General features: G+C 37.4%; 1 protein-coding gene across 7 annotated transcripts in view; it reads right to left on the bottom strand.

Moving 5' to 3' along the window:
• POLN (DNA polymerase nu) overlaps positions 1–21,029 on the bottom strand; it is a 95,575-nt gene that overhangs the window by 35,419 nt on the left and 39,127 nt on the right. For all 7 annotated transcript variants that reach the window (XR_009745889.1, XM_061467340.1, XM_061467316.1 and 4 more), the window contains one exon: positions 20,527–20,641. Coding sequence is in view for 6 of the 7 variants with exons in the window: in XM_061467340.1 (XP_061323324.1) it covers positions 20,527–20,641 (115 nt within the window). In the remaining variant the exon portion in view is untranslated. The remainder of the gene's footprint in view (positions 1–20,526; positions 20,642–21,029) is intronic.

A 21,029-nucleotide genomic window follows, 5' to 3' on the forward strand; every position in this document is an offset into this window, starting at 1 on the left:
CTATGCTATTCAAGTACCTAGAATATCTAGAGCCACAAATTTTTGCTTGCCTGGCCCATACAGGAATGTTAGCCAAACCTATGCACAGTGCCGATAAAACTAGGCTCTCTGAATTATAAGCAGGTAGACCTTGAGTGCAATCAGATCTGAGCGAGTCCTTATTGCAGAACAGATTTTTTTTTAAGGGAAAAATAAAATTTAATATTATTTAAACCTTCACTGGGCAAAAGGTCTTTGGCTAAAGATAAAATAGACTTTACACTGCTCATTTTAGGCTGAGAAACATGAAGAACTGGATAGTCTAATACATAGTGTTTTCTATCTGTAATGAAGACTATTCACACTAAAGACAATCATTCTATAGCTGGAGACTCTTACAATTTGCCTTCTTAGTTATGGTAGGTCAAAAATTCATGGGTCTTTTGAATAAAGCAGGTTGAGATTCCCAAATGCACCTGAATAAGAGGACAAAGTGGCAATTGGAGCTAATAAGTGCAGAATTAGGAAACTAGACTTCATTAAGGATTTCCTGAAGCAACCTCTGGCAGAAAGTCCACAGGAGTTTCCTGAAGAACCTGGCTTTAAGCTACACACACACTTGAGAAAGCATCTATCCAGAAGCAGGAGGGAAAACAGACTCTAATAAGAGAGTAGATCTTACCTGAGACTGTATCTGTGATTAATAACCAAGACCAGAGAATGCTGAAACTAGGGAAACAGTACAAAATGTAATATTGCTTTCATAATACTGCATAATTTGAACTAGAGGCCTGGAGAAGGCAAGAGGTAGCAGGGCAGCAATAGTCAGTGAAGTAAGATTCAAACTGTGAGGCTAGAGACAACTGAGAGCCAAGGGATCAGCAGGTGGATGAGCTGTCGCTTACTTCTTCTCTGAGAAAGAAGAGCTATAACGGAAAGAACACAGCAGGTAAGAAGTCATAGAGATCTTTAGAGGAATATACATTCTTACCAGGTCATGTTACCAAGGAAGAAGCAAGATGAGAGTCTTGCTGGGAGGGACTGGTGCTTCTAGAGAAGCTTTAAAAGTGAAAGGGGACACTAGAACTTGGTTATGTGTACAGCGAGACTCACTGCTAGGATATTAAGGATGAACTTGCATTATCCAAACTTCCACTTGACAGGGCTGACTTGGATAAACAGAAATAGACTTGTTGCTGCAATCACAACAGGCAGCATCAGGAGAGGATCTTATGTTTCCATAGGAAGCAATCACAAGAAAACTTTGACTAACAATTATCAGTGCAGATGCACACACATCATGAGATCATGGCAATCACATCAGTCACTTAGCATTTCCTGACCTTTGGTAGTCATGAAATACATGAGAAGCAATTAAAAGTTCAGACCTTTATGTCAAATAATTCTTCTAATATAACACTTAAAATGGTCAGCCAACACGTCCTACTGGGAAATAGGAGCACTTGGCAGAAAGGCATTACATCTAGCACTCTATATTGGTAAATTTATGTACCACATTCAAGAATCCGGAATAATAAGGTATGAAATTGCCATATAAATCACAAGTGCTTGAGCAAACAGAACTCATTAATCAAAACTATTCCTTTTTGTTTCCAATGATGAAAATGATTTTTCAGTTTCTGTTGACAATGATTGTTTTCTACCTAGGATGCTTGATGCCTTCTGTAATACAGAGTGGCAACCCTGCAGTTTGAGATGAAGATGACTTATTCCTTTGAATAACAAAATGGGGGAAGTGGGGAGGGGGTGCAATTTCCCAGAAATGCAGCAGCCATTTTAGAAACCCTCAGTGAGGCTTCTTGTTCAGCCTGTTTTCTCTACAAACAAAGCTGTATTTGTGATAATTAACTTGTTTTAATGTGTACCATAAGAACCTATTTAAATTTAAAAACTTTAAGTCTGGCTTTGGACTCATAATGAAATACCATGGTACTGAAAAGGAGACGCTGTTATCTGCCTACTTGTGTAAGAATTTTCTGAGCTACAATCACTAAGCAAGCTATGAAAAGCATGAAAATACTTACTGTTGAATTCTGGTATGATGTAAAATAGATCTATAGTAGAGATGCACTGTTTTCAAATGAACCTGAAAAAGGAAGCTGAATGGGCATAAAAAAGCCTTAGTTGCTGGGCCCAGACAGTGACACCTAGGCAGATTTCATCTCACCCAATACTGTATGCACATCTGGTGGAACTGGATGAAAGCTTATATGGTGTAAGAGAAATTGATGCAAAAAAAGGGTTCAAGGGAAGAAACAATTTGCTGTGGTTCTGTTGTGGAAACAGCATGATTTCTGAAGTCCTGCAGAAAATACATATGCAGTTATTAGTTCTAACATGAAAAGTATTTTTCCATTTTATGATATCCTTCTCATTAGTGCTTCAAATACACTGTTCAAGTTTGTAATCAATATGACCATCATCCTCAAATCCCTCCTGACTTGCCATCTCTAAATGTGCAATATTTCACCTCCTACATTCTTGCCCTTGCCTGCCTACTTGTCTCAGTCTACTTCCACATCTCTAATTTGTTTTCCCTTTACCTTTCTTCATTTAGTACAGGTTTGCAGGTACTTTGCTTTATAGTACTTTACTCGATACACATCTATTAGGTGGAATAAAGAATGGACTTCCGCGCTGCAAGACATGTTCAAGTTAAGAAATTTCATTACTCCTGGAAGGAATTAGCAGAGCTAAATGATCTGGAAAGGCCTGTGAGGAAACCAAAACAACTTAGAGCCAAAATCAGCAGAGAATCTGACAAAGATAGTGAGAGTAGAGATATATAAAATCTTTAAAAAGGTGGTTCTACTAAGAACTGGGCTGGAAGCCTAAAAGGGAATAGCTGCCTAATTCTTAGAGTGAAAAAAAAGGGAGAAAACATTTGTAGCAAAACAGCGATGAAAGATTAAATTCTTAGTAAAACCATACAGTGCAGTATGAAACTTAAGAACAAGCACATGGAATTTATTACTTTTTCAGAGGTAATATCTTGATTTTTTTCCACAATTTCTCCAAAATAAACTATACATTTTCATATATTAATGAGGTCTAATGGACATCTCAAAGATGCTTCTGTTTAAGTCTTAAGTCTTTAAAACATATGAATACCAAAATTCTTTACACCCAAGAAATACGGTAATCATATCTGTAATTGAAAAGCTTACTATAAACTGGAATAACACATTTAATACAGAGTTCTTGGTGGATTTGTTTTAACCCTGCACAGAATATAAAAAAGAAAGGAATAACATAAATTGTAGGACACAGAAATGAGCACACGGAGCACGAAGTACAAAAACTATTAAAAAAAATCAAAAAGGCTGTAAGAGCTGCATAAGGTTTAAGCAATGCCAAAATAAAGCTTTGAGAACAGGTAGAAATGGAAGGAAATCAGTCTTGAAAGAATGCGATAAGACATTTCAGCATTTCTGGGAAATGTTGTATGGTGACGGAAGTCCTCTGTTTATGTACAGGAAGAGGCAGAACAAACTTCTCAAACACAATATCTGGCAGTCTTGCATTGCCTTGATCTGCACTACATCTCAGCCAAGCTAAGCTCAGTCATAATAGCCACAAAGCTCTTGGCTGCTCTCCTGCATATGCCAATTAATCCAGGTCCTAGCTGTGAATTGTTGCTGTGGGAAATGAGATGGACTGCCATTAAACTCACTTTAAACATGGTCATTAATGTCCAATAAATGAGTGGATATTATGAGTGAATACACATTTGTTCACCCAACTGCTTTTACAGCTTTTTTTTAATTTCATCAGTGAACTATATAAATCTCTCACTTTTAATCACTTGTTGCTATTTAAGAGCAGATGAGGGTTGTATATTTTCTAACTTTGTGTCTGGAACTTTGTGTTGGCATACAAAACTGGTACAGACCATTGATGCAATAAGTGACAACTGCAAGCTTTAGCAAACCTCAGTTTACAGTGGTATCACCATTGGACAGATCACGTAGGAGGTAAATTCTGGAAGCTTACTTTTTTACTTATATTGGCCTTGCTATAACTAAAGCAAGCAGCATATATACCAGAGTGTATGTGAGCATTCTAAACATATGGAAATGATTAGCTACACATAACATAGTCTGTTCACTGTTAATGCAACGCATAAGAATAAGTAATTTTTTGGACAGCTGCTATTCCATGACTAATGGAAAATGCTGACAAGGCTCAGGCATAAGTTGTCTCTGATATTTTTAGGTAATATGAGAAAGCAGTCTTGGAACAACTTTTGCCTGGCTGATCTGCTATAAAATACAGAAAAGGAAGAGGCTGGTTAACAGTTTCCCTGAAGCCACTGTCACTACTCTGCCTTACATCTCAAACAACAGCCAGGCATAAAGTACATACAATTAGGCCATCTAGATATTTTTATAATACACAGTTTTAATATACAATTTGAATACGAATGTGAAAACCACATATACAACCATATATATATGTCTTCTATAATTATGAGGTATTTACAAAACTGTGTTCTGCACAAAAAAGTAGCTACATTGTCTTCCTAATAAGAGCTTAGAGACATCAAGATGAAAAATGAGATTTGTCTGGACTGCCCAGAGGAGTGGAAATAAAGAAAAAAGAAAGAAGCATCTACAAGACTGAAATGCAGACTAATATCTTGTCAGAAGGGAAACAGCAGGTAAATAGCTATTGGAGACAGACCTTTCTAATGCAACCTAATTATTTATTAAGCTGGTTTTGATTTTTATTTCTTTATGTCACTTCTAAATACTTCTCATGTCTGATTCAGATGTTATGTTAACTGGTTGTATTCACATTTTTATTGTAACCTGGTTTGTGTAAGTGAGATATAAGGTTACAGAATAACATGAAGGAGCTCCTTACCCAAGGATAGATACCAATAAACGAGCCAACAAACTAGGGCATTGAGATACCTTAAGCAGTACATCAGATTCCTCACATCACCTTCTCTTTTGGGGTCCCCATCTCATATTGTGTTTATTTCCACCCTGGCACCAGGAGAGGCAGAAATGTCTTCTAGTGGATACTGCGCATGTTGGAGAATGTCTAGCTTGGATCTCCCATGTAAATATAGGGTTTTCATGTACTTAAGCACAAAGGGTGGAGGGTCATAACCTTCCACTCGGAGTTTAAATTACTGTTTTGTTTATTTAGAGGTTTTATGAAAGCTTTTAGCTGTGCTTAACTTCCTTGAATGAAAGACTATGGCACTGTCAGCTTGAGCTATACCATAGCTAACGTTTTTGTCATTGTGTCTCTTTTCCCTCTTCATATGCCACCCTACCAAACTGCATTTTAATTTGTTTTATATCTATTTAGCACCACAGAAAGCTTTATAACCCCTATGAAACTCTTTTGCAAGACTCCGAAAGCACTTTAGGATTTTAAAAGTCCTATCAGCAGTTAATCATAAAATAATTTATTTTGTCTGAGTTGCCTCCACAGGCCATTGAATGAAGATTTATTTCATTACTCCTCAGCCTTCTTTTAAAGAGCATGATATGTAGCTTTCACGTATTTTACAGAAGATAAAGATACATCTTTGCTGATTGCTCTGTGGGCCAGAAGTCTCCTGTTGCTCTATTTTAAAGTAGCAGGGAAACAGATAAAGAAATCGTAACAAGGTCATGTCATAAATTACAGCTATCATCTGTATCAATTTGTTGAAGGATTCATTTGAGAGTAAAGTGATCCATTATCTTTATTAAGATATTTACCTGCATATTGAAATCCCAGCAAATGGATACTGAAGAGGTAAATTAGATCACACTCATTTTCAGTGCTCTTGACAAAAAAGGTCACTTAGAGGTTTTTGTTTAAGAATGCACAATTCTGGACATCTGTCAGTTAGAACAGAAAGTCCCCAACATTGATGGAAGTGCTTAAAAGAGCACATCCTACCCTGCAACCTTCACCTTTTCCCTCCTTCAGTCCTGTAAGAACAAAAAAGAAGGGCTTTCTTCTCACACCTGTAGCCTCTCTTACGCAGTGAATTACACGGACAACTGATATTTATTCTGAGTCATGCAATTGTTGAAGGAATTAATTAAATAGAGGGCATTCTTATTTTAGGGTCTTTGGGTCTACAAGCACAGGATAAAAGGAAGTCAGGGCAACTAACTCCCAGTTTCAGACGCCAGTGTGAACATCACCAGTGATGAGCCCCATCACTGAAAGAATAAAAGTAAACAGATTAAGGGGTCTGTACAAATTGGGATGACAAAATTTATCAGAGGCCATTTGTATAAGATAATGTCAGGGATCAAATGCAAATCAATGCTCTAAGGGTTCTTTTTTCACTTATCATATATACTTTCCAAGATTCTCTGTAAGAGGCTACAAATAGTTAAGAAGGAACAGAAGCCATTTTGGGACATGATACAAGTAGCTGTAGCAAAGTATCAAAAAATTACTCATTTGGGCCTGTTAGAAGTCTCATAACTTTACAAACAGATAGATAGACCATCCTTTACCAGAAAAGTGAATCAGAAGGAGACAGACTTCTTAATACATATTCAAAAGATGATGTAACTGCCATCTCGGATACTACATGGAACAAAATATGGAGCTATAACGTTGTTACAACAATGTACAGATTGCTCAGGTTATAAAAAAGCAGGGAAAGAAGGGAGAAGATGTCACATTACATCAAACTGCATCTACAGAATTCAGAAAAAAATAAGCAGCAGACTTTTAAATATCTTTCCAAGGCAATCAAAAGAGGAAGAAATCAGTCATGCTATATATGAGGGTCTTGAATAAATGAGTTCTGCAGAGAGGGGTGCGATACTTCATATCCCATCTCTTCAATCTTCACTAAAAACACCTCTTGCAGCTTAAACGTCTATTATGCTTGTAATCACATAGAATTAAAGGCAGAGTAAAAGTGAAGATTGAATTGCCTTTGCATTCTTGATTTCATCAAGATCTGGCTTGACACTAAAGTTAATTGAGTTAAATGAAATAAATGGAAACATATTATTAAGCTCTGGAGTGTGCTCATAAAATGTAGCATTTCATCAAAGTCACGCTAGAAGGAGATGACTATTTGGAGATAGCTTTTCATACACAAAATTCCTCCCCGTGGAATTAGCAAAGGCAAATGTTATCAGACAGCACAAAACAAGGGAGGCTTGTCCAACCTCCTCAGAGTCTGCTTTTTCACCAGCTTGTGCGTTAGCTGTGGTGGTGACAATTCTAAAACTTGATTTTTCATTTATCCTAGAATGCCAAAAACGCATTTAATGTGCAATAATAATAAGCTTCCAATGTGGCATAAAATTAAGCTGTCTGTTTAAACTTGTAGTTAACAACCTGGTTTATTTAAAGCTATTGTTTAGCTCTTCTAAAAAACAAAAGCCATTATGCTTCTTGAAGGCTTCATTCCCTCCGCCTTATTATCTGCAAGTCTAAACAAACACCACAGCTGCACTTCTCCAAGGGACTGTAAACTATAAGGTGGAATTTCCATAAGCTGACATATAGACAGTCTGTCAGAGTGCAAAACAAGACAAGTGTTAAGTTTGATTAATATCAACTATTGCAAGCAAGCTTTCAAAACAGATAGAAATTGCTTTGCTACAGAAGTAAAACTGTTAAAATATCGCCCACCAACATCCATGAGGTGTTGAACTCAGAGCTTAAAATGTTTTAAGACTCTGATTCTGAGGAGGCAAACCGAACATCCTCCCTTTCACTACATTTCAGCATTTACAGTCCAAGAGCATTTACAGTCATTTGGGATGGGGGAATAGAACGAGGGAGTAGAAGGGAGTACACGGAGAGAGAAGTAACTTTATTAAACTACTACATGAATGTTCCTTGAAAAAACATATTGCAATAATTGACTATCACAAGCCAACCACTAGATCTGTCTCCTATATCTCAACAGAAATATTCAAATATATATATATTTAAACCCTCATTTGTGGAAGCAGAGCTACCTAACATAGGTATTCCAAAGGCAAGACAACAATTATTACAGCTATCATGCACATTATATTTCCAAATGCCATCATTTCCCAGTGTTTCCTGTCACAATCTTTTGAGGAGTATGCTTTAGTACAATTCTTTTATTATGCAAAAATGTAACAGTGCAATCATCCATTAAGAAACAGACATATTTCACAAGCGATGTTTATTGAGAGGGATGAAAACCTCTCTAGAATTAGTGCTTTTTGCCTAATACAAAAAAGTCTGATTTAAATAATGATGCTTCTGCAGAACAAAGATTTAATCTGTCAGCCTTATAGAAATTTAAGTAAAAGCAATGAACTTTACCTTTAGCAACATACCAGGCCAAATACTCCTCCTAGGCCAAAACTGGAGACATAACTCAAAGATACAATGACAGCTGATTTTACAATGTTTTCAAGCAGATATAAGACGCTGCCTAATCCCAAAGTGAGTATAATAATAGGACAGAAAAGAGAAACAGAAATACAATATTCAGAGATCCTGAAGGCTGTCTTCCAAGCTCTTTCACAGCTTCTTCTCCAACAGAGCAGAGAGGAACAAAATTAGATAGTACCCTCAAACCATTTCCCCCCTCCAGATCATAGTAATTGTGAACCTACCCCTACATGCTGCAGAGCTTGAGAAATAAACCCTTTCACAGAGTCTAGAGAACAGACGATAGCTTTTCTGCAAGCTATTTTATCTGCAAATAAGATTTTTTAAAGTATGGAATTTTTTTATGAAATAAAGGATGGGGAATTAGAAAAACAGAAAAGTTGTAATAATGGAACAAGTAGGAAGCAGCATGGTTTGGTTGTGAAAAAAACAAATGCAATTTCAGGATGTGTCAGGTCAGCTATTTGCAATGACAGGGCAATATTAGTACAGCTGAACAATATACTGGTGAAATTTTGCCTGGGGTAGTTAACCAGGTATTTTATCTGGTTTGGTTACCACACTCAAGAAACATGAATTTGGTGGGGATAGGATATGAGAATACCAAATGGGGTGGGGAGGAAATAAATCATGTGAAAAGAGCCACCAAGTATGTCAACAGTAAGAAATTAAACTGCCCATTAATATTCTGCAGCACTGTGGCTAACTGGAAAATAACACTGCATATCCACACTTTAAAACTGTCTTACCATCCAAACATGGTGCTGCACCCAGCAGCCTGGTGGAAATAATCCCTGGCCCATCCTAATTCTGGAACTGTGTCCAGGAATTGTTTGGTCCAGAGCCATGGCCATGACAGGGACCAATTTACTAACTCAGATTCCGAGTGCCAGCAATCAGGAACATGCCTGGCACTAAATTTATTATAATAAAGTTAGCCTCTCAAGTAGCTTATTTATTTGCTTCATCCATCATTCTGCTAGCCCAGTTTTGTGGCTGTTCCAAAATTACGTTTCTGGACCATGATACAAGTGTTCCTGAGACTGCTGTGGTGCAGGGATTTCAGAGCTAGCTAAAAAGCTGGCTTTGGTAACTGAACGAGCTTAGTCAGACAGTAATTCAGTGCCACAGAGGCTCATCCTCTTACCAAGAAGAAATACAGATGAACATACATGGAGTTCCATGTCATCATAACTAGCTGACCCCAATACTAGTCCACTAAGGTATTTTGATGACAAATAGCAGGACAGAACTTGTCTTGCTTCCTTAAAGAATGAGGGATAAGAACACAGTTCATTGCCTTCCTGAAGTATTATACAAAGCAAACACTGCAAGGAGAGCTAATAAAGTTAATGGGCAATACTGGCAGGAATAATTTGGGTATATAAACTGTAGGAATAAATATAAAATAGAAAGCAAGAGGAGGTTTCTAGCCAGAAGAGGAATGGGGAATTCAACAGCTCTTCAATGGCATTATGTAGGTTAAAACCAGTTCTAAGTTAAGAGCCTGCCAATCTATAAAATGGAGTTTATGACATTGTCACCTGCAACAATTTCATGACCAAAAAGTTTCTTCTAGTCTTACACTCCTGTGTAAGACCAGGCATACTCTTACCAAGCATAAGGCACTCACCAGCAGTGTGAGATATTCCGTCTTACTTTTTCTTAGAGTGCCTCTTTTGAATGTTTCTGTTTCTTAACAACTGCTGTCACTGCATCTTTTCCTACCACAAGAAACCACATTTATTCTCAAAGGAATACAAGTTTATACCAAGGTACCTCATAAATCCGAATAAACCTACAATGATCTGGCTGCAGGAGCTGCAAGTGGCTCAGCCTCACTCACAGATATTTTGCCAAATCAATTATTATTAAACACCAGATTCATAATGAGAAGTATCTCCATAATTAGACCTTCTGCCCCAGAATATGATTTGATTTGAAAGAGCTGCCTTCCCATTCTAATTGTAATTGTGTCTCTCTAAACTGCAGATAGGAAACAAATTCTCACTTTTTATCAGTAATACTCTGAATAAAAAAAAAAAAGGAAAAGATACAAGATAAACAATGAGAGGTATTTTAGCCATTGAACAGAATAGAAATGATACATAAACAATGAGGTGATGGATAAGGACTAACAACTACTCAGTTAAAAATACCACAAAAATTGTTTCTTCAGAATCTATTTCACAAAAGAAAAATAAGCAGAAGCTTTGAAACAAATTAAAAATAACAGTATTACAAAAGCAGGTAATGCAATGAAAATTAAGGGAATGTTATGTTAACCCTTACTGAGACTCCTAGCAGGTGACACTGAGTTTAAGACCTCCAGAGTTAGTGAATCAGTATTGGCTGAATTACACAGCCAAATGTCAGACCTGAAAGATCACAGCAGTCATATATTTCTAAATAGAGACTCCAGCAAGGATATTCAGCTACATGTATTTAAGAGGACTGCCATATGACACACATGAAAACTCCATGCTCTTCAAAGGCAGGATTATAGAAGTAACCCTAAATACTCAAGGTACAGAGCAGGCATGCTTGTAGTTTGTCTTTGTAGCTTCATGATCTTGTATGTGCTCAATGGCACAGACTGTCTCTTCTTCACTGCAACTCCCAATCAAAAAAAAAAAAAAAATCATTATTTTGTAATGTATGAAGTGAAATTAATTTTACACCTTAAGTTCATAAAATTGGAGAAATTAATCCAAAAGACAACATGTTTTAATGCCTGCTTGGAAGTGTATGAAATAGCCTGGACTACCTAAAAAGTCTTTAGAAAAAGGTGGAGTTCTAAGAGTCCTGATGAGAGATACCCTCTCATTATTTAGATAATGAATAAAACTGAGATTTCTAACTGGGGAAAAGGGAGCTGTGTAACCCTGGGGCTACATCTTGTAACCACATGTCTGCCAACAGGGATGGGAGGAGAGAGAAAGTTCTTCCTATCTTCTTGGTAGAAGTCCACCTGGGCGAGCATGATTATTTCATTATTCCCTAATCACCTAACAAACACCCAGGTGACAGCTCTTGATTAATAATGACTCTTTCTAGTGCATATTGATAATATTTTCCTAAAATTAATACAGAAGCACAAATATTCATAGCTGTTTAAAACCCATTTAGCTACAGATCTATTTATCTCATTCTTGATTAACTGGCCTTTGCTCTTGCTACTTAGGGGAGTAAGCAGCTTTATTGAATTCAATGTCTCCAATACCATACATTTATATGAAGTGACCTAAAAAAAGACAGTGTTTTGCTGAGGATGAATCTCCGATCTATTTGAGACAAAGAATGCATTTGAGACAAGGTTGTATAAAAATGGGCAAGTGTATGTATATTTAGTCAGCCTACCGCTAAGCATTTGTGCATACTTGACCTTATCTTTTTCAAACATAGGCAGTACACTATCTTTTTCTGTAATTCAGCCCATGAGGACTTATTTTTGAGGACTTATTTTGATTTATTTCAGGAATATCCAAAATACCTCTGCTTATTTCCTGTGTTCTTCAGAACTCGGCAGGACAGCAACAGACAGAGCTACTGTCAGGAAGTATCCTGAACTGCCAAGTGGCTGGAAAAACAAGAGTCCCTATTTTGCCACAGTTCCCACTGTATCAATTGCCAGTGCACAACAATTTCGCTCACCTTGCCATTATTAGCTGTAACCAGTTCACTTGGCAAGTGCTGAAGAAATAAGATAACCCTCCTTCCTGGAGAAAGACCATTTGTGAAGAACAAACCAAACCTTTCTGCACTGTGGTCTTTTCATTTAACTTACTATTTATTTTTATACTCAAAAAAAAAAAAAACAACCTGCCAAACTTTTGTACTTCTGTTATGGCAATCCCAGGTACTCCTGGGCTTTGCACTTTGTTTCTCTCTAGGACTTTTCTCGAGCAATTTCCAAAATTAGCATGTTTGTCTCTTACCAAAATGGTTCACAACAAGTATTACCATGATTCCAGCTGAGGAGAGATGGACTTCTGTGTTCAGTACATTTTATAAACAGCCTGCAGTTCTGAAAATTACTGGAAATTAAGTGTTCGAGTTACTCTGATTCTGGCAAGGATACTGTCAGCTGAAGACCCTTTCATGTCCTAAAGCGTCAGCCAACCAAGCCCATACTATAAACATGGAAAGGAATGGTTTTCAAAAAAAATTAGTGTTAAAGTATTTACAAATCCCATTATAGCTACAAACTTCTTTATTTTAGATAGTAACAGCCATTGCAACAGATTGTCCTCTTATTCTGCAGCCATTTGTTTAAACTCTCTGAAAGCCACACAGACTCAGTACCTACTAGAAAGTAAATTCAGTACCTGGAGGATCATGTATTCATCCTGTTCTCCATTATTACACAAAAGAAAGCACTAAAAGCATGATATGAGGAAGGAAATGAGAGGGAAGGGAATATTTTGTGGTTCTGATTTTACCAAACTCAGACCTCAAAGTGAAACAGGAGCAACTAGACCACTATCAAATTCCCCACCCTTCTTTCAACCATAGCCTTGAGTGCATGCATTGTACACAACTATCACAAATCATCTTTTCATTGGTACAATCAGAGTAAGTATCACCCTTAAAGAGCACCCACTAATTACTTTGTTACCCTAATTCACCATCAGCAGTTAATGTGTACATGTTAAATTATAGCTTTTAGGTAGAAATCAATAGTTTGAAGAGAATGTTTTCATGTGGCAATGGTGGCAGTTACTAGATTATTCAGGTAATTATCTTTTAATACTGCATATCAGGCAGCATTATAGATATTCCTCTACTACATAGTATTACAGGTATTCCCCTACTATGTAATACTATATAAGTATTTTTAAAAGAGATTATTAAAATTTCTCTACTCATTCTTTAGCTGCAGAATATCAGGAAAACTGCATAAAGGTAAACTTCTTGTGTGTTCTCTGACTCATATGCTATGATTCCCAAACTGAAAAGAGCTTGAGTATAAAAACTAAAATACTAAGTCACAGCTGTCCAACTGTCTTATCTATAAAGGGATTTTTCTGAGGCACAGACCAATGTGCATTTCATGACACTGGATGTACACTGGCTCAACAGACAGCCTACGACACACAATATATGACAGAAAATGCACAAGTAATTTAGCACTGCATGAAAAAGTTTGCGCACAGGAACAATTACCTTCCTGCTCTCACAGAAATGAAGATACATAGTTTACAGGAGTAACAGATTTATGCTCACAATTAGATCACATTGTAAATTAAAGACCCTTCTGAATTTTTCCCCTTCTCAAATAGTAAATATCATCTACAGAACAAGTATTTTTACCTGGAAAAGACATCATTTAACAAATGTTTCTAGATTAAGATTGCATTGATTTAATCTCACAGAGAAATGTGGTCCCTTAATCCTGGATGTCCTTGAATTCTCTAGGTACCTCAGAGAACTCTTCCCTTCTCCTCACAGTTCAATAGGCTCCCAAAACTCTACATTATGCACATGCTCATCACAGACCCATTCTGAGGCCCCAATCTAGGAAATGTGAACTGATTACATCATTATTTATATTGACAGTTTCTGGCTACCAGGTTTGGAGTTTCTGGCTTTTTCTAGTATAAAATGGAAGAGGTACCACTCTGGAACAGTTGCCCAGCTGCTGAGGGACAGTAACTCAGTTGTCTCTTCACCTGACAGGATTCATATCCACAACTCTGCCTCCCAGTGACATATAATTAAAGCATGCTCTAATTGCAAGGCCACAGTTACTTTTAGTGTCCACCCAGATCACATGGAAATGGGACTATTGTGCAAAAAAACCCCAACCAACTGCACACAAAACACAGGCCACCCCAAAACATCAAAAAGCATAATTCATGAGTTCAAAAGGAAAGCAAACATGAAAGTACTCACTATTTTATTTAGAATACTCAGGTGAGAGTCATAAATCTTTGACTTTTGTCCCTGTAGCTACTACTAACAAACAGAATTAAAGAATCACTAAGTCAAAAACAAGCCCCCAGATGGGACTGAAATAGAGAAATCCCTTTCCAACCGAATGTATCTGCAATAAGATCATGGTGTCATAAAAATACAGTTGTGAGAGAGTCTGAGAAATCCCCTCAGCTATCCTCGGAAATATTTGTCTAATTGTCCCATTCCTTCCAGTGATGGAAATTCCACAGCCTTCACAGGTAACCTATCTCCATATTTATCTACCTTTAGTATTCAAAAGATTTCTTTAACTGAAACATCTCCTACAACAGGGTAAGTCCACTCATTATTCCTAGTTCACACTCTATCCAATTCTTTGCAATAACCTTTTATATACTTGTAAATTTTTATTGTGTTTTTACTAAATCATCTCTCAACAAATCCAATTATTTCAACTTTACAATATTTGCTGAACAGAATCTCAGATGCAACACACAAAGTCTAACCTTTCTTTGTATTCTTCTGGCAGGAGAGAGATGTTGAGTTGAATACTCAAAGATTTAAAAAGTTGAAGTGAGGTCGTCCCCAGTCACATAGCTCTTACATAAAAGCTGGGCACCACAGCCACTTGAAAAGAGTGAATCCTGCTCACTTATTTCAAAGAACACTACTTATCTAGCAGGTACCTTCAGGTATGGACTTTGGACCACTAGCTGTCATTGTCATTCTGTTCCAGCTTTCTAAGAGGAGTTCAAATGCAAACTTCAGTGATTAGAATTGCTCATCAACTTCTCTTAGATGGTTCTGTAGTCAGGATATCGCCTTTTTCACCCTCTGAGATACATACTTTGGCATTGTACATGGTGTCTGGCAACCCAGCATTGGGGTTTGTATTCTATTTTAGGGGGAATAAACACAATTTGCAGATATCAAAGATGTTAATATTACATTGAAACATGCTGATAACATCTTCAAGATTAAAATGGTTAAGATAGTTCCAGACTCATACATAATACAACTGCATTTGTATGGCTAGGCTGCCCTCAGCACCTTGATGGAAGGTATCACTATGCTCTCCTGGATACAGTTAATTTACCACTATGAAGGATCTCCAGTTCTCAAAGGCAGATTCTAAAGAAGCAGAGGAAAGGACATAATCCAAAAATTTTAAGTAGAGTCTAATGCTTGAGTCATAGGAACTCTGAAGCAATACTACCTCAATCCAGGAAAGCAACTCACGCAGGAAAGCAGGAACCAGTCAGGTAGGATGGAATCATGTATTTGTGAGGTATTTATGTGCTTAGTTAAATCAAGATACTTTTCTTGGATTTTAACCCAATATGGTCAATATGATTATATACTATGACAGAGGAACAACAGCCTACTGAGAAGGGTGACAAATGAACAGTTTGAAAGAGATTGTCACTGAACCTCTAATTAAGAAAGAAATTGCAGCTACCTAAAAGACTGCGGACTTATTTTGCAGCCTCTGTCTTTGGAACTGGCTTTAAGATATGCCCATCAACTGCACTTTAAATACAATTACTTAACTACTTCTTTTTCATTTATTGTGTAAAAGCTAGATTATAGAAGTGAGAGCAATTTCAGTCTGAGATCACTTGTCATTGGATGTCTTATGGCAGTTAGGTCCCCTGGCAGGTCAGACAGCTGCCAAGACAGCTCTCATCACTTCAGCACCAGGCTGATGATTTGGCTTTCAAAGGACTACAACTGTCACAGGACATCAAGAAAATATTACACAAGGTGGTCTTGAAGGTAACTGGAATCCATTATAGCACAAATTTTAAAATGTTTAGGTAAGTCTTGAAATTTTTCTATGTGTTCAGCAGCACATTAATGTAATGCACTTCTGGTGTTCTTGTAATAGCAGGTGTTGACCTGTCTTTTAAGGCTTACTCTTCATAGGACACAACACAGTGCTTGCTGTAAGATAACGTTGGTAATGGCTTATGATCAGTTCAGACAGGATAAGAGTAAGAATAGTACTAAGGATATACAAGCAAGCATTAAAATGTATTTATACCATCTTAAGTTTTAGCCAGTGTAACTACACTAGATGACCAGAAAATATGTTGGAGGTAGATGGCACAGATGAGCTTTGGCTTTCCACTGACAAAGATAGATGATAAATGCAAATCTATTGCAGAGTGGCCAACAGAAACATTCAATGAACTTTATTTCCATGTGAAAAAAAAAGCACTTTAAAGATAAAATATAAGACCAAGAATGACATTACTCAGAAACTCACATTAAGTGACAAGTTAACACCAGCTTCTGAGAGTTTTATCTGAATAGCAATTTCATGACAGTTCTGTCAAACAGTACACACTTAAATATCTACAGCACCTACAGCAAACAGTTGAGCATAGTACAAGGAAGCCCAGACCAGTGACAACTGAAATGAGCTCGGCCTGTAAGATAGCCCCAGGAGTACCAGATTATAGCTGTCTTGCAGAGAGGATTGCCCCTCAGCTAGAATTATTGGGTTGGGTATGGTGTTACACATGACACCGAATTTCAGAATGAAAGTTAATACCTCCATTCAGCCTTTTGCTGTAATGTACAGACATGGTTTGGGTTGACAAGTGGAGAGAATATAAAGCTAAAAAGGGAAGGGGAAAAAAAAACCAATAAACACAAGTGATGCACAATACAATTGCTCACCACCTACTAACCAATACCCAGCCTGACCTGAGCAGCGATCTGGGTTTTCCAGGTAAATCCACCTTAGTTTTTATACTGGGCATGATGTGCTGTGGTATGGAATACCACTTTGGCTAGTTTGGGTCAGGTGTCCTGTCTCTGCTTCCTCCCAGCTTCTTGTGCCCCTCCTCACTGGCAGAGCATGAGACTGAAAAGTCCTTGATCAGGGTACACGTCACTTAGCAACAACTAGAACACTGGTGTGTTATCAGTGTTGCTCTCAGACTAAAGCCAAAACACAGTACTGAACCACCTGCTAGGAAGGAGAAAAATGACTGCTACAGCTGAACCTAGGACACACACTTACGCATATCTACACAGCACTGTTAACCTGTGTAAAGATTCCACATGAATTATGTTGAATAGATACATGGATCCAACAGTTTTCCAAGAGAGATGCATCTTTAAGGTCCCAGAGGCAGACTGAGTCATGGTAGAGCATGCCTAACTAAATTATGAAAGGAAAGCTTTTATACATCAGAGATCTTAATTCAATCAAAAACCTATACAGCTAATCTCTTCAGAGAAACTGGCCACCACCTGTATTTGTTGCCAAATGCTATAAAGAGCTTGTAAAGGTTTTTCCAAACCTTTAAAATAGAGCTTGGCTGGACTCTGTGGTGTGGCTCAGATTTTTGTCCAATAATAATTCTTTATTAATTAGGGCTTAATATTTATTTGTCTAAGGAGTTTTAGATGCAGAAAACCTGCTAAAAGATACCAACTAACATGCAATGGGAAGCTTAATTTTCTTCTTCTGAGGAAGCTTCAGAAACTAATCTATTTTCTCAGTCATCTTGGAGAAAACCCCTTTTTTGTCAAGATTTTCCAATTGACCAAAATGTGTTGAAAAGATTTGCAACATCATGCAATTCCTTCAAACAGAATAAAACATTTGGTATACCCCTTGGTCCATCACTTAAAGGATTAAGACCCATAGAAAATCAGGACCAAGCAGAGAAATAAGGTTTGTTGTTTATTTTGCTCTCCCTTCTGATAACTTGGGGTGGAATCAACTACAATAAAGTCAACAAACTATTTGTCCTAAAGATTTTATTTACCAATAGTGAACTAAGAGAGCTGGGGAAGTGTCTGCAATGGAAAAGTATTTGTGAAGCTTTTGATTTTATGTCTTCTCTTTGGTTGTAAATAAATGAAGGACAAAATTCCAAAGCCCAAGGTGAGTTCACACATTCAACAGGAGCAGTCAAATTTGTCAGAACAAATACAGATGTCTACACGTGAGTTGGCCGCCTGACACCTACTTTGTTCTCAATAGTGAGAAGTCAACACTTCTAAAGTGCGATCAATCTTATTATACAGGGAACATCAACAACAGGTCAAATGAATCTCTCCATGTATATAAGAGATGTCCAGGGTTAGATGAGATTAAACACTTCCTTCGTGTTTCTGAAATTAGTAACAGTCATATAAGAGATTTAATATAAAGTTACTTCCAAGCATTAGATCTCCTGAAGCTTAAAAGAAGAGTCAGCAGAATCATTATGTAATGATTTTGTAGACACACCACGACACTTCTGTCTGATAAAAATATTTCCCTGTAATATTTCATTAAATTTAAAGTTACTGTGTAGCAACTCTAAGAGGTTGACGGCTGCCAAGAGCTGTGAGGTAGCTGAATAGAATGGTGTTTCTGGAGCCCTGCCCAGAGTTGAGACAAAATTTGACTCATCTTCATGCATACATTTGCAATATACCTACAAACTAAAATAAGGATTTAACTCCATCACGAGGTTCTAGTGATATCCTGTTACAGCCAAGACTTGATTATAATACCAAAAGAAGCTTCTAAGTGGCTCTGAAGAGAAAGGTGATCTTTACATGGCTATATTCATTGGGATGTCTGTGACCTTGAATTGTGTTCTCCCAGAATACACATACCCTAAGCACTGATTCAGTTGTTGGTAGCAGGATAAATATAATTTGAGCTCCATTTTGTGTCTTTGTACTACTTCACAGTATACTAGCAAATATTGCAGTGAGTAGGAAATACTGTGCTTGGGAAGCCTATGCATGCAAGGATTTAGAAACCGTAGGATAGGAGCTGAACTAGATCAGGACTGATGAATTCATCATGTCTATTTTTGCTTTAATTTTCAGCTAACAGTCTTCCAACAAAAAACAGAGATAAAAGATTAGAAGAGAGAGGAAGGTCATGGAACTGTTTTAACAAGTCTAGAGGAGGCCACAAGGATGGTAAGGGGGCTGGAGCACCTCCCATATGAAGAGAGGCTGAGAAAGCTGGGGTTATTCAGCCTGGAGAAGAGAAGGCTGAGTGGAGACCTCATAGCAGCCTTCCAGTATCTCCAGCTGGAGAGGGACTCTTCATCAGGGACTGTAGTGATAGGACAAGGGACAGTGGATTTAAACTTAAACAGGGGAAGTTTAGATTGGATATAAGGAAGAATTTCTTTACCTTAAGGGTGGTGAGGCACTGGAATTGGTTGCCCAAGGAAGTGGTAAATGCTCCATCCCTGACAGTGCTCAAGGCCAGGCTGGACAGGGCCTTGGGTGACATGGTTTGGTGGAAGGCGCCCCTGCCTATAGCAGGGGGTTGGAACTGGATGATCTTAAGGTCCTTTCAAACCCAAACCATTCTATGATTCGAAAGTATGAAAATTGCATGACATTTACCTGACAGGATCCTGTTCAATCTGCTTATATGCTATAGCATTTTATTCAGTCTTTTTCTGACTTATCTGTTCAAACTGTAAGCTTCTTGACATCTATCCTGTCACTTACTGAATGCTCATGTACTTTTGAGCACAAGGGGAGTCCCAGTCTCAAATAAGATTTTTAGACATCGCCATTATATAAACAGTAATAAGAAATACCTTCAAACAACTAAGCAACTAATATCCCATCTTTTTTGATAGTCAATCCTTTGATCTGCAAGCTGAAGAGATCAGTCAATAATAAACTGGGAATGGAGATAAGAAATATTTTCTTTTAATTACTGAAGTGCCACTTTTTCCAAGTATCACATCATCCATCAGAAGATGGAAGCACTAAACCCCCTGAGTTCAAAGGAATCCCATGATCTCTAGTCCCTCTATTTCTTGCACACATAATTTGATTCCACTACTTCTACTGAATAACCAAGCAGGTTTCAAAAATTCTTTTACTGAGAAAAGTTTTTCTGCAATTTTCCAGATGGAAATTTTTTTATTTATATTTGACTGCTGCTCTCAATTTTTCAAAAGAATTGGTTAACAATAATACAGTGAGAAAGTTATCAGCATGCCCTGTTCAAAACACATTATTGTACCAGCTTTAGTCCCAAGGCTTATACTGGTCAGCTGGATTGCACCATTTTAACATATGGTAATTGCCACCATGGAGAAGAAAAGGCTTAGAAAGACAGTATGGACTTATAAGTCCTGCTGTGTTAACAATAGATACCGTAGGAAAACACTGTCTTTTATTATCACTACACAGTAATACCAGAGTTCAGGTTATTCTTACAATTTTGCCTAATTGCTATTAAAATAATGCAACATTTCTTCTTACCACTGAGAAGCCAATGTGGAAAAGATATCGGTGGTTTCAGGTACTTGGAACAGTTTCAAAAGTTCTGGTTCAGATGATAAGTCAGCAAGGATCCTTAACTCAATATGGGAAAAATCTAGAAAGCGATGTTAAAATAAATCTCTTGCTCTAAAACAAAATTGTACCTGCATTTTAACTAAACTATCACAAATTAAAATACAAGTCTAGGGTGTTCAGTCATTTCCTCATGCTCAGAAAAAACATGTAAAAAGCTCATTCTGAAGTAATTTCAGCTAAAGATCACAAGGTGTCTGATCACTTTGTTATCTTCAGGTGTCAATCTTATTAGCTCTTTGTTTCTACTGACAAGGCTTACATATCATCTACTTCTGAAGCACGCTAAGGAGTATACATCATATAACAATATTCATTGATAGTAAGAGACGTGACAGCCTTGTGAAATGTAATAGCATCCAAAGGAGACAGAAAGAAGAGATGACAGAACTGCGGACATTAATATGTAT

Source organism: Pezoporus flaviventris, unplaced genomic scaffold (assembly GCF_033815535.1).
Source record: "Pezoporus flaviventris isolate CSIRO_AGI_PZ_B2104156 unplaced genomic scaffold, CSIRO_AGI_Pfla_v1 ptg000002l, whole genome shotgun sequence".
Classification (NCBI taxonomy): Eukaryota; Metazoa; Chordata; class Aves; order Psittaciformes; family Psittacidae; genus Pezoporus; species Pezoporus flaviventris.